This window comes from Lagopus muta, chromosome 2 (genome assembly GCF_023343835.1).
Source record: "Lagopus muta isolate bLagMut1 chromosome 2, bLagMut1 primary, whole genome shotgun sequence".
NCBI lineage: Eukaryota > Metazoa > Chordata > Aves > Galliformes > Phasianidae > Lagopus > Lagopus muta.
The window spans coordinates 103,929,064-103,943,327 of record NC_064434.1 but is presented as its reverse complement, the minus strand read 5'-3'; the positions used below and the strand labels follow the sequence as shown (position 1 = coordinate 103,943,327).

General features: G+C 40.6%; 2 protein-coding genes across 2 annotated transcripts; both read left to right on the top strand.

Annotated features, from left to right (window-relative positions):
- The first annotated feature begins 315 nt into the window (after positions 1–315).
- SNRPB2 (small nuclear ribonucleoprotein polypeptide B2) lies at positions 316–6,439 on the top strand. The gene is made up of 6 exons (XM_048935523.1): positions 316–445; positions 889–1,061; positions 3,680–3,820; positions 4,905–4,958; positions 5,493–5,581; positions 6,095–6,439. The coding sequence occupies exons 1-6, from the start codon at positions 382–384 to the stop codon at positions 6,252–6,254; spliced, it is 681 nt and encodes a 226-aa protein (XP_048791480.1). The 5' UTR covers positions 316–381; the 3' UTR covers positions 6,255–6,439.
- Positions 6,440–8,832: 2,393 nt separating this feature from the next.
- On the top strand, positions 8,833–13,987 carry OTOR (otoraplin). The gene is made up of 4 exons (XM_048935525.1): positions 8,833–9,434; positions 9,906–10,045; positions 10,650–10,760; positions 13,664–13,987. The coding sequence occupies exons 1-4, from the start codon at positions 9,311–9,313 to the stop codon at positions 13,685–13,687; spliced, it is 399 nt and encodes a 132-aa protein (XP_048791482.1). The 5' UTR covers positions 8,833–9,310; the 3' UTR covers positions 13,688–13,987.
- Positions 13,988–14,264: the final 277 nt, after the last annotated feature.

Genomic DNA, 14,264 nt, shown 5'->3' with positions numbered 1-14,264 from the left:
GATGCACTGCCTTTCAGATATCAAAACTAAAAACAAATGCGGATAAACGTTTTATAACAGGTGCTGTTTCTCTTCCTTCTTTACAGCACACACGGTAACCGCAGATACACAAACACAGCTTTATTTCACACAGGAGCACGCTGCTTCATCGTGGACGCAGAGCCGACCGGAGCATTCAAGCGAGCCGTTCACACAACGCTTCACGGCAACCCCCCTTCACCCCATTGCACTTCGGGGCCCGGCCAACAGGGAGCCTCTCCGCGCACCGCGCATGCGCCGCCCGCCATCACGATTCCGGCGCATCGATCGCTCTAGGAGCGGCTCTGCGGCGTGGCTGCGCATGCGCTCTGTCTGCAGGCAGCTCTGCGGCCGGCTGAGAGCATGGACATCAGGCCCAACCACACCATTTACATCAACAACATCAACGACAAGATTAAGAAAGAAGGTACGGGGGGTCGCGGAGCGCGCTTTCCTCAGGCGGCCCGCGCGCTGCTGTTCCGTGCCGGGCTGCGGCTCGCGCCTCCGTAGAGAGGCCGCGGCGCGGCGCCTGGTGCTGAGGCGGCCGGTTGGCCCTGCGCCTGACGAGCCTCCATCAATAACCGTTTCTCATCGTAACTTTTAATTACGGAACTTCAAATGGCCTTCGTAGCCCGCAGGCGTTACCGGGCTGGTAGTGCTGGGTGTCAGCAGCTGCGCCTACATAGCTGAGCAGCTCTTGCTCTTAGGAAGCTAATACAAAGTTAATACAGTTTCTTCTCTAGCTGAAGGCTCGTGTTGTGAAGCCGATACACCTACCTGCCTGAAGATCAACCGCGGGACAGCATGCTCTCTGTAGATGCAGACATTTGCATGCAACATGTTACAGCCTTTTTTTTTTTATGTTAACAGAATTGAAGAGGTCCTTATATGCATTATTCTCACAGTTTGGTCATGTGGTTGACATCGTGGCTTTGAAGACTATGAAAATGAGAGGGCAGGCTTTTGTTATATTTAAAGAACTAGGATCGTCTACCAATGCTCTGAGGCAGCTGCAAGGCTTTCCATTTTATGGGAAGCCAATGGTAAGTTATTTTCTTTTCTGTGGAAATAAAATTACTGTGGTCTGTTGCAGTGCTTTGGTACTTGTGCCTTGTGAAATAACTCTCAGACTTGCTTGCAATTGTGCTGTTACTCAGTGATGTTCTGTCTTGACAAATATATTTATGCGAGCTTGAGAGGCTCTGGAGAGACTATAATTGGAACACACAGTGAACCTGAAGTTGGTACTTAGGTTTCCTAAACGTTGGCTTTATGTTCCACTGCAGTAAGTTAAAGGTTTTCAAGATCTGAAACGCTTTCAGCTTAGTTATAGACAGAGGGTTGAGTGTACCCTTAGCAAGTTTGCTGGTGACACCAAGCTGAGTGGTTGGTTGGAGGAGGGAAGATTTAAGTTGGATGTCAGGGGGAAGTTCTTTACTATGAGTGGTGAGGTGCTGGAACAGCTGCTTGGCGAGATTGTGGATGCCCTGACTCTGGAGGTGTTCAAGGCCAGGTTGGATGGGGCCCTGGGCAGCCTGGTGTAGTATTAAATGGGGAGGTTGGTGGCCCTGCTGTGGCAGGGGGGTTGGAGATTCGTGATCCTTGAGGTCCCTTCCAACCCTGGCCATTCTGTGATTCTGTGGTGGTGCAGTAGCTGCAACAGAAGGAAAGGAAGGGATGCCATCCAGAGGGACTGCTTGAGAAACAGGCCCCTGTAGACATAATGAGGTTCAACAAGGCCAAGTGCAGCGTGTTGTGTTTGGGTGGAGGCAATCTCAGATATTTGTACAGTCTGAGAGAAGAACTCACTGAGAGCAGCCCTATGGAGAAGCACTTGGGGATTCTGGTAGATGTAAAACTTAACATAAGTGTAGCCCAGAAGGCCAGCTATCCTTGGCTGCATCAACAGAGGGGTGGCAGCAGTGCGAGGGAGAGAATTGTCCCTCTCTGCTCTTCCCACAAAGATGCTCAGAGGCTGGAGCACTTCTCCTATGAAGAAAGGCTCGAGGAGCTGGGCTTCTTCAGCTTGGGGAAGGCTCTGGAAAAACCTCCTTGTAGCCTACCAGTTCTTAAAGGGAGCATATTAACGGGGAACGAGACCGACTTTTTACTTGGGTAGATAGTGACAGGACAAAGGGGAATGGCTTTAGACTGAAAGAGAGGAGATCTAGTTTAGATATTAGGAGGAGATTCTTTACTTGGAGAGTGGTGAGGCCCTGTCACTGCTGCCCAGAGAGCTGTGGGTGCCCCATCCTGGAGGTGCCCAAAGCCAGGTTGGATGGGTCCTGGGCAGCCTGAGCTGGTGGGGGGCAGCCAGCCCATGGTAGGGTTTGGGAATGGGTGCAATTTAAGGTCCCTTCCAATCTAAGCCATTCTATGATATTCATTGTGTCTTCTGTTGAACGCACAGAATTTCCCATATAGTGTTTGTGGGATTAGGTACTTTCTATTTAATTTATAATAATTGAAGTTACTCCAGATGTTTGTGAGACTTAACTAGAATATGGTACTTCTATTTCAAAGCAACAATGAGTGGGGTGAAGATCTATTCAGTTCTGCTCTCCAGAAATTGGCAGACATAGTCACTGATTTGCTTTGGAAATTGATGAATAGTTTTGCTTGTGCTTCCATCAGATTAGCAACCTGAGTGATTGAATTCTGACACAACTTCAGTGAAGCTGGTACAATATCACTTGACAAAAGCAGATTTAATAACGTACTTAATTACAGGCAGGATGGTACAACAATCGACATGTTTCTGTTGCTGCCTGACTAAACTGGGCATCTCCTAATCTGGGGGGTTGCATGTGCAAATGGTCTGTTTGACTTCGGTGGTGTGTGGGTATGCAAATGCTTTCATCTCACGGCTTTGGGCAATAAGGAGAGCTATACTGTTGTGTTGTTGAGGCACACACTTCTCTCATTAATGCTCTCAGATTATCTAACAAAATCCTTTCCGAGGAACTATGCAAGCTTAGTTCTGTCACTTATCCTTAAAGGCCTTTGTGCTCAGTAAAATGCAGTAGAGAATCAAGGCATTATAAGCTTTCAGGTGTATTTCCCTCTTTGAATATTGACTGCAGTAAACGAACAAAGAATAAAAGACACATTCAGCTGCTTTGTGGTCTTTGGAGTAGTCTTCAGTAAGTGATAGGATTGTAAAATAAATAAATAAATATATGTATAGTTTTACTGAAGTTTTACTGAACTCAATTTTCTGCAGAGATCTGAGATCACTGGAACCTTATCACCTCACCCCAAACCCCAAATGCTCCATCTCCCTAGTTTTATTTTTCAGTAGCAGCTGGTGCCAATTTTGTTAACTGATGTTGTGTAGCTTTGTACATCTGCTACCTTGACAGGCATGGTAAAGATACTATTTGCTGGTTAGAGTTCTGATTCCATTGAGTGTCGTAAAATCAGTAACTTCTTCTCATGAGAGGTCTATCCCAGTCTTTAGAAAGTTCTTTAGTTGTGATCAGAATGAATGATGAACGTTACATACTCTGTAAACATATCTATAATTTAAAACAGTATTTTTAATACAACTTTCTACAGGCGTATTGTGTGAATGAGAGAGAATGCATTCAATGAAGTTGGTGTGAGATTTTCAGTATAATAAACAGTACTCTGTTGGTGTTTGTTTTTTACCTTTTAAAAGCGTATTCAGTACGCCAAGACAGACTCTGATATCATCTCTAAAATGCGTGGTACTTTTGCTGACAAGGAGAAGAGGAAGGAAAAGAAGAAGGCCAAGTCTCTGGAGCAATCTGCTAATGCAGCAAATAAAAAGATAATTCAGGTAAGCAGCTTCTGTATTTAAAGGAAGAAGGGGGAAAAAAAATATTCAAACAATGTGTCCATTTTTTTGTCAATGTAATGTTTTATCTTTTTTTTAGGACTAAGTATTTTGGTACTTTAAGTTCTTTGAATTGTTGTCTGTTGATTTGTACTGCTCTTTAGCACACATTAAAGCTGCAGGAGGGGATATGATTATGTAGTCCTTAGTGCATTTTTTTTATTTTTATTTTTTAACACTTTTTCTTTCTTTCTTTTTTTTTTCCTCATTCCTATTGTAAGATGAAAATTAAGGGATAGAGCAAAGGTACAATAAACCAGTGTAGAAAGTAACATTGTGTATGTATGTGTACATATGTGTAGAATGCGAGATGGGTAGAAGGGAACAATGTGATCCATTTACGATTAGATGAGAAGGAGTTGGCATGGAATATATCTCCTGTAATGCTTGGCCTGACCACAGCTAGCAACATTTAGCAATTTATTTGCAAAGACAGAAAAACAGACCAAGGCACAGGGTTTGAATATTGTCTTACTTGCTGTTTCTGCAAAGGCACAGTTTGTTGTCAAGGGAAGAGATGCGATCATAAAAATAACTTTTTCTGCATAGAAAATTCAGTTTCCTCAGGATTTATTCAAAATCAATTCTTATATAGTGATTTCCTAGAAGTAATTGTTTTTATTTATAATGCTAATGGCTTTAGTTATGCTTGCTAAACTGGAGTCCTCAGTGGAAGCGTGTAATTTTTTCTTACTGTCTATCATGTCTTGTGTAGGTCTTCATTTTCAAAGCTACTTCCTGTCTAGCTAAACTGAATTTAATGATGGATGAGTAGTGATTTGCTGTGTCTGCTGACTCAGCCATTAGTTCAGTTTTTATTCTTTGATTGTCTGGTTTGGGGATTCAATGCAGTCCACATGTTGTTGTTCCCCTCGGGCATAAATAAATGTTCCTTGGGTTGCAGCTTAAAAAAATAAAAAAAGCCAAGCCATCTTTCATACACTACTTGAGCTGTACACAAATATGGTGATGTGTGTTTATCTCTAACTAATTATCTTTTAAAAACTACCTTGCTCTTACTTAATAGGGAGCAACACAAAATTCAACCAGTGCCCCTGGGACTTCACCGCAGAATCAGCAGGTAATGCTTGTTTTTGTGACCAAATCTTATAGAGATTCTGAAGCTTAACATCTAATGGAGTTTGTAACCAATACATTTGAATAGTATGCTGTAGTAGGACAATGTGTTTTCAGTGGGTTTCAGTTGCCCCAAAGATAACACTAGTTCAGTTCTGCTGTAGATGAACAAGGTGTTTATCATGGCCTCCAGCTACTTCACAGAGAAGATGTGGAAGGCTTGGAAAATCCAAGCTGATGTCCTCACACAGGTATCTTGGATGGCCTGTGAAATCTGAAGTGGCACTACAGCTTGTCCTAACTGTGGCAGTGCTGAGATCTAGTATGGTGGAGTACTGCAGTATCAGCTGTTAAGCAGAAAAGCAAAAACCACCAAGATCTATGCCTGCACATTGCATGAAGGTATCCTAAAGCCCAGCTTCTGTGTTACAGCCAGAACGAGGGATTTGTGAGTCTTCATTCAAATAATAATGCGGACAGATTAGAGGGGCAGGCAGCTGTGGATAGTCCACTGAATTTTGCTCTTCTCTTGTTGCAGGTGCCTGATAACCCACCAAACTATATTCTTTTCCTTAATAACCTGCCTGAGGAAACAAATGAGATGATGCTGTCCATGTTATTCAATCAGTAAGTTTTGAATGGAGAAAATTTTCCTTTGATTCCTTTCATTACCTTTATGGTTTTGTTTTTTTACTTTCAGTTGGCTAGCTGATTATTAGAAAAGAGAGTTTTTGAAGGTATTTCAGTGCTCTGTGTTACTGCCAACTTTACAGATGATTGGGTGCAGAATGCAAATCTGACTTCTATTTTTTTTAAACCGATTTTGATTGTAGAAGTTATCAGTTATCAATCTGCGGTGCATTAAGCTGGTGACTAATGTTAAAGACATCAGAAACAGTTTTAAAAACAGCTTTAATTGCTTCTGCAGATGTGCAAGGCTGATTAAATTACTTCAGCAGAATGATTCTTAAGAGAGGCAAAGTTCTAAGGCCTGGAAATAGAAAAATTCTTCAATCGAATCTCTTGTTAGTAGTAACTATTATTCTAGGAGATGCTTATGGGAGGGTTTTCTGGGTGCTGAAGGGGGTAAATTATCAATCTAGAAAGCACTATCTGACTCTCCTTAAATTTATTTCAAAGGTTTCCTGGATTCAAAGAAGTACGTTTAGTGCCTGGGCGTCACGACATTGCTTTTGTGGAGTTTGAAAATGAATGTCAGGCAGGAGCTGCTCGAGATGCTCTCCAAGGATTCAAGATAACTCCATCTCATGCCATGAAAATCACTTATGCTAAGAAATAACCAGACACTCTTTGGAATTCTTTGTATTGATTTTTTTCCCTTTTTTAATATGTGTACAGCATGTTTCTGTTCTGTGCAGGAAAGATAAGACTGTTGTGTGAAATGGCTGCAGCTCTCAGCACAGTTGCAAGACTTCTGTGGATCTACTGGATAGTAACTTTTTGTGCTAGAATACTAATTTTTATAAAATAAATTCAGCTTATGCTGTTCTCAAACTGTGTTTTTTATTGAATCTGTCTTTTTAATCTCTTAAGCTTGTGTGGCAGATGAGAATTGCTAGGCCATGGCCTGAACCAGTGATTGAGCACCAGATGAGATGGCATGGCTAACCCACAGAGGTCAGGTGCAAGCAATGCACTTTGCTTGGGTCCTCCCTCCTCACCCTCATTTAAAGTTTAGCAGCTGAGGGAGCAGCATCTCTTTAGAGATCTTGCTCTCCTCGAGGTGTCATTGGTCTTCGGACAGGGGGAGCTGACTTCTGTACTGCTTTCTAAACTAAATCTTAATGAGTACCTTTATAAGCTTGCTCTTGTCCTAGTAGAAGGCATTATATCATCTTCCACTGCTGCACGGGGGGCTAATTCGTAATATTGGTTTAACTACTTTTAAGGTGACTTTCATTTCTCAGAAGTGAGAGCTGGAAAATTACGTGTCTTCAGAGCGAAAAGCGTGAGTGGGAATGTTTTATGTCAGCGTGTTCAGAATAAATGCAACACTCAGTCTTCAGCCTCACTATCAAGGGGACAGCTGCTTCTGACAGCTGCTTTTCACTTCTTCAGAATAGTTTTGTCACTTAAGGAAAATAGACCTTTGTTTGTTTGTTTGTTTTTAGTTTTTACAGGCTATGGTAGAAATTGGTTAAAATTTGAGAGTTCTGTTCAACATTTTGGTTTTGTTGTACTGTGATGGCTGGTGGTAGAAGTCATTGTACAGAAAGCACAGACAAACTTACGGTTTTGTTTTGGTTGGTTTTGATTTTCCAGTTGTCTGATCTCTAGCAGTGATTTCAATAAATAGTTTAGGAAGAGCTTTCTGGCTCATTCCAAAGACATTGCTGATAAGCTTGACAGACTATTTTTAGGCAGGCTTTACAAAATGCATGTCCTACTATTTCTGTGGTTCTGTTTTTTTTTCCCCCATCTTTGTTTAAACCATTTAAGGGTTTTGTTGGACACGAAATGCACTAAATGCAGTGAAGTAATCCAATTTAGTATTGGGAAAAATCACTTCAAAAGCTGAAATGTTTTGTTCGGATGGTGTAAGATGGAAGAAGATCTAGAAAGATATTTTTAGATATTTAGAGAATAACGAAACCTAAGCTCTATTTTTGGTGAAACTTGCTGGATTTTCCATGGTGTTGTAGGAGAATTGCAATCAGGCTCTGGAAAATTTGTATTTTAGAAATGATATTGTGGTGTTCGTGCTTCTCACGTTGCACCATTCCTCAGTTCTTTATTGCTGTGTCTGAGTCCTCCAACGACCATTTCAAGGAGGAAGTAAGTATGACTTCTTTCAGATGTAGTTCGGACAAACAGCTGGTCTTAAGACTGGGTACTACAAGGAGGAATGTTCAGATGAGCACAGCAGCTGCCTTGTGAGTGTTGAGGCTTCTTTGTTTCCAAAGTAAATCAATTGGAAAATGGGGAAGTAGGTTGAAGTCTGTAGCTTTTCCTCTATTGCTGCAGCTTGGTGTATTCCCTGCCTGTGCTGTGTGAGCTTGTAGCTGCGGAGCATGTGTTTTTCCCAGTTGTGCTGTGAGGTGATTGAGGTCTGATTTAAGATTGTTATTTTGGCCAAATGCTTTGCATCCAGGAAAGCTCGATTGATTTTCATCAAATACTGTGCAGAAAAGCAGTTTTATGGAGCAGTTTCGGATGCAAACAAATTCATCTTCTACACTCACGTTACATTGCAAGATGATGCCCTTCCACAGCTGTGTTAATTCTGTATTTCTATGTATGCATTTTCCATTGTTTTTAGTGAATTCACAAGTTTAGAACACTTGCAAGTGAAAATTTTGTGCACCTGTAAAGAATAAAAGTGAGTGTATTTTGTCATGAGCTTTATCTTATGCAGTTAGCACTGATTAACAGCTGTTTGGGGAGCTGCAGCATTGCTCTTGATCATTTTTAAGGACTGGTTTTAAGATGAGCTTCTTTGAAGCAACTGAAGACAACTGTGGTGTGAACAGCTTACAGTGTGTATAACAGCTTAATTTTTTCCTTTTGGGCACGTGCATCTATTTTAATTAATATTGTACTTTTCCTCATATGCTATGAAAATGTATTGGGAGGTTAGATGAATGCTACGTGTCCTCTCAGACATAACAAGTACCTCTTAAGCCAGCTTATGGTACCATTCAGTGTCATGTCTGTGAACTCTCAGCTGAGTTTGGCTACGTGAATAAACGAGAGCTGGCCGCTGTCTTTGCTTAACCTGTGTATTCTGCTCTGTTTCTGTGTTTGCCTATGTAAAAGAAATCTTACCTCTACAAGTAGCAGCGCTTCCATTCTAGATTTCAAACTTAAATTGCTGAGTTGAAAAGGTTTGTTTTTTGGTTTTTTTTTAACTGAGTTATATTTGCATCCATGTTTACTGTTGTTGTAGGGCATTGCTACAGACTGTCATGAGGAGGTTGCTGCCGTGGAGAGTTTATGGTCCAGGGGGACGATTATGTATGTTAGTGTGTGACTGTGACAATAAGGGACTTGAGGATTTGAAAGAATATCATTTTCTTCCCTGTTTGTTGGGGTCTGCCTTAATTTTTCATTCTCAAACAAATTTTGCTTGAGGTAAGCTTGAGACCGTGTATGAGTAGAGGAAAGCTTAACGTTCTTAAGTAATACAGTTGCTCCAGAACGGGTTTGGGGAAGGATTCTGTTGCATAAGTGCAACCTGAGGTTTCCCTCTTGCCGGCGGCTCCTCTTGTTGCAGTGGAATGTCACCCTGATCCCTTCCCATTGGCCAGGGGTGTTTGTCCAGATGTTAGGCTGTTCCATAAAAGATAGAGATCCCTGGGCACGGTGCGCATTTGGGAAGTGCCGCAGCAAAGAAAAATGACACAACGTGTTTATTTGATTATCTTATTTTCGTGTCTTGGATTAATGAATCCATTTGCAACTGGAATTTTTATGGACAAGCTTGCCAGCAAGAAGCTGTGTGCTGATGACGACTGTCTCTGTGAGTAATTTCGTTTTAATTTTAATTAGAATACATTCCCCGAAACAGTTGTGGGGCTTGGAAGCCGTAGTGTGACAGAAAACGACTCTGCTTATTTAGCTCATCTTTAAACTGGTCTGTCAACTTAAAATAGAGTGGGAAGATGAATGTGGAGCATCAAATCCCGTTTTACTGCAGAAAGACTTTTCTAAGGGACCCTTCTCATGAGTGAAAGGTAAGAGTACAGAAGAGACAGAAGGACTGTAACTTACGTTAGGATTAAATGATGCATTCTGAAGCTGTTATTCTGCTTACTGGAGATGGAAAAACGAGCAGGGCAAATTATTGGCAGACATTAATTTCAGAATAACCTACTTTTGCCTGTAGAAATGGTTTTACACGTGTGCATCCACGCACTTCCATATTTTTCTTTATAAAAGCATGTCTTTAAATTCATCCTTCTCATTCTTGATTTTTATTTCTTTTTCCTAGACACCATTTCCCTTGTCAGAGCAGAAGAGGATTATAAAGCTCCAGACTGCAGATTCATTAATATTAAAAAAGGGCAGTTGATTTATGTTTACTCAAAACTAGTGAAAGAAAAAGAATCTGGAGAATTCTGGGCTGGAAGTGTAAGATGAGATTCCTGTGTATATGAGCAAACCAGAAGTAGAGTAGCATTTATTTCTTGACAAAAATGTGTTGATGTTGAGCTACTGTGGGTTTTGAAGCAGCAACTTGGTTTCCAGATTGGTGTTTAAACTGACTGAGGAGTCTAAAGGGCCTTTTTTTTCTTCTGGTTTTTGTAGCGAAGTTAAAGTTTCTTCATTAACTATTCAGTAATTATGAATTTAACCCAAGTAAAAGGGCTCAGCAATTCTTTTCTGCGACTGCTTGCTGAAACTGCAGGAGAAAAGCTTTCATTACAGTTGCTCATAAAACTTATATATAAAGGAAGCAAACACTAACATTAGCTGAATTCATTAAAAAAAAATAATAATAAAAAAACCACAACAACAACACTGTGCTGTTGTTTTATTCCAGAAAAGAAATACCTATCTGTATTAGAACTTGTGTTAATAGTTCATTTAATGTGCTGGTTAATTGGGGAACTAGGAGATCCAGAATCAGAGTTATGAGCACTGTTAAGTAGCTGCTTTTGGCTAAATTATGAATTAGCTTAAAGCAAACGAGGGCTGTTCTAATGCACCTAATTATACATCTCCTTGCTTGAAGGTTTATGGAGAAGAGTATGAAGACCATATGGGGACAGTTGGCTACTTCCCTCGCAGTTTAGTCTCAGAACAACATGTCTATCAAGAAGCAAATAAGACCGTTCCTACAACGGTAAGGAATTTACAGAACCCCAGCTGTATATAATTATCTTGGCTGTGTAATGCTAATTTCCTGTAAAAACAAATCATAATTGTGGCTCTTGATTGTAGCATATCACAGATGCTTAGGGATGCTATCTCTGATGCAGGCAAACGTTCTCAATAAAATCCTAACATAAGCTCTGATATCGTAGATTTCACAAATGCTGAGTGGAGGCCTTGATCCTATTATTGTTCCTATTGATTGGAATAGCATTGCTTGGAGGCCCCTAAAAGTCTGACCCAAACTTCTTGCAATGTGTTGCAAATGGTTTTCTTTTTTTTGGAGACTGAACATTGTGCTGCATATTTCAGTAAGGTGTACAAACCCCTTCTATTAATGGTCTAAATAGACTGACATTGTCATAGAGTACTTCTGTTTTACACTCCTGAACACCCTTCTCATGCTTCAGTGAAAGCAGGTCCCTGGAAATTGAATGTGAAAACTCACTTTTCCACTGTTCCTCCAGAACACAGAGTATTCTTGAGTTGTTTCCACTGTAGCAGCATCACTTGGGTTAAAATATTGGAGGAATTAAAAATAAAAATAAAAATAAAATCTTAGTTTTCAGAATACTGCGTGAGAAAAGTATTGCTGTCTCATAGTTGTCAGTACATCTATCAAAAGGTACAATTGCAAACATGTTTTTAAATAAGCTGCATTTCTGAAAGGATGGTTCTTCCCAATCCTGTTAGTAGTGTGTCATATATCAGGCAGATCTTAACATCATTAAAGATCTGAAATATGCTTTGCTGAGAAGTGGAAGAGGGTGGTATGGCTTGGCTGTTACTGGTAGCTTATATTTATGCCTAAAACACATTGCTCATAGCCTGGAAATTGTACATGGACACTTCATCCTAGCTCTTGATTATTAGGTAGGTTTCATTAAAAAGAGAAATAATTGAAATGAAGTGTAATAGTTGCTAGGATTTGTGTTTTAATGTCAGACAAATTTTATGTGAAGAAATGCAAATCTTGAAACAAGCGATTGCTGTTCTTGACACTTTGTTAGGTTATTCTGAATCTGGCCAGGAGCACTGTAGCAATTAGTCATTCTTTCATGTTCCGTGACTAAAATACGGTTCTAGGCTCTTTTCTCAACAACGTGACAGCCATTCTGTTGAATGGCAAGCTGAGCTGGAAGCAGAGGTAGGTTAAAGTCATGTCTTAGTCTGCAGGCTGGCTGTGGGTCCAGAATGGGGCATTGCTTTTGCCAGGCTACCCTGCAGAACTTTAATTGGCAAGTAGAAATTCTGCAGCAAACCTTTTTGCAAAACTAATCACCAGGGATTAGTTGTTTCACCCTTAGTTCACGTTCTTGCTTCGCAGCAAAACCTGATGGTGGTACAGATGGATTCTTGTTCCTCTGTTCTCTTTTGTGTTGCAAATGTGGGCTTGAAGGATATGACTTCAAGTTTGCATTTGAAAGTGTTTACAGCAGGTCTTAATGGATCTCTACCTGACCATACTGATTCATCCAGAAGTATCCTTTAAAGGGTACTGCTTTACACAGAGCGATTGTTGCACAGCTCTTGTGTGCTTGTAATGCTACCAGCCTTCCATTTGCAACGCTGTAGCTGGTCTTATGTTTGCACTTCTGCTACCTTCACTTCAGCTGCTGGTGATGCTTGTACCTTGCTTTCCTGGCCTCAAACCTGTTAAGTCTGTTGCTGTTGCTGCCACTGGTGTGAGAACCACCTTCTCCAACTGCCCTCTTCTCTAACCTTTCGTTTATTATTTCATTTATACTGTGGGAACTGGTGATGCCCAAAGCTTAATGATCAAGCAGCCTGCAGTTCCTGTCCACTGAAAGCACTGAGTTGGCAATTTGAGAGGTATCTTGATGGGGGGGACCTGCTGCACTAAAGAGGAGCACAAAAGAGGACATTAGTACAGGGGGTCTCTGTCTCCTTCATTTTTCCCCATAGTAACTGTCAGAACTGCAGTCAGTGTATGTCATCAGCAGCAGACCCTCTTAATAAATTCTAGTGCTTGTGAACTAATCTCAACATCCTTTTTGCAACACCAGGCAATCCATACCTTTTTGCTGCTGTTCCAAGTGACAAATCTTATACAATATTTTCTTCCCAGTGCTGCTACTTTTGAGTCCACTGAATACAGTAGACTCCTGAAAATAGACTGTGTACTACTGAGGTGTTGGATTGCTTGCCATCCTTCAGTGATTTTAAATTGGTCATTTGCTGGCTAAAATGAGAGTACTTTTAATGCCAGTAAGCCTTTGCTCTGAACCACTTTCCAGTGGACAGCTACGTGTGATAGGCTGGTCTAATGTAAATGTTGCTGAGTTTGAGCATACAAGTTGTTAATTCCTTGCAGTATAATCAAGATGAGAGCTATGTAGCCAGATAAAATACTAGCAGAAAGCTAGATGAAAGCATATGCTATGAAAATGTATCCCTTGCTGGAAGTTTTCAAGCAAAATGCAAACTTATTTTTTCTAGTCAGGTTTCTCTGTAGCAAGTGAATCACAGCCTCAGTCAAATTAAGGCATCCTTTTCATGTCTGGTTAGGAGTAGTTTAAGGATAAGGGGTTACATACAACTCAAATCCAAGTGTGGATGTAGGAAAACTAAACAGAAAGATAAAGGAATTGTTTGAAGAAAGAAAGAACATGGCATCACCCAATCCACTTTAAAGATTTCTGTCAGGAACAAATCATCCCAACCACATAAAAGGAGTTGAAAGCAATAAGAGCTTTCTTCTCCAGAATTCTGTGGAGTTAATTTATAGAGAACATACTTTGAATACATTAGCGTATTCAGTGTTTGCATCTACTTATCTACCTTTGGGGGATGATAAAGGAATGCTAATCCTTCAGTAATCTCAAAACATCTTTCCTTTCAACTCTCTTTCAGGACATTGATTTCTTCTGTGAGTAGTGCTGAAGATGGCTGGGTAATCTCCAGGGTGCTATCAAGAAATGCTGACAAAGAAACTTGGAACCCTCCACCGAACACCAGCTTTTTTTTTTTATTTTAAATATCTAATTGTAAAATAAGTCATCTTTCAAGTGCAGAAGTTGATTTAAAGGCAGTAATTTGGGGTGGGGAAAGTAGTCTTATATGGGATTTATTCGTTAGAAATTATTTACCTGCATATACCTGTGAATGCCTCTATAAGCCTTCGCATTACTTTGAGTAGTGCAGATTACATGTAGAATTAAATGTGCCATCTTGATCTGCGTTTTCCTTCCATAACCTTATCTAAATATTAAATAAACATTGAAAAAGCCCTTTCTTTGTTGAACTATATGTGACTTGCTGATTGAAATCATTTTTCTTACAAGAATTATGCTGCAATGGAGAAACTGGCAGACCAGGAGCATTGTTCTGTGCAAGGCGCGATCCCTGCCCTCAATGCCGATAGTTATGGGATGTGCTCGAGCTGAAGCATCTCTGTGCTGCCACAAGAGGGAGTGCACCGAATACCTCATGTTGTTCACATTTCTGCAAATAT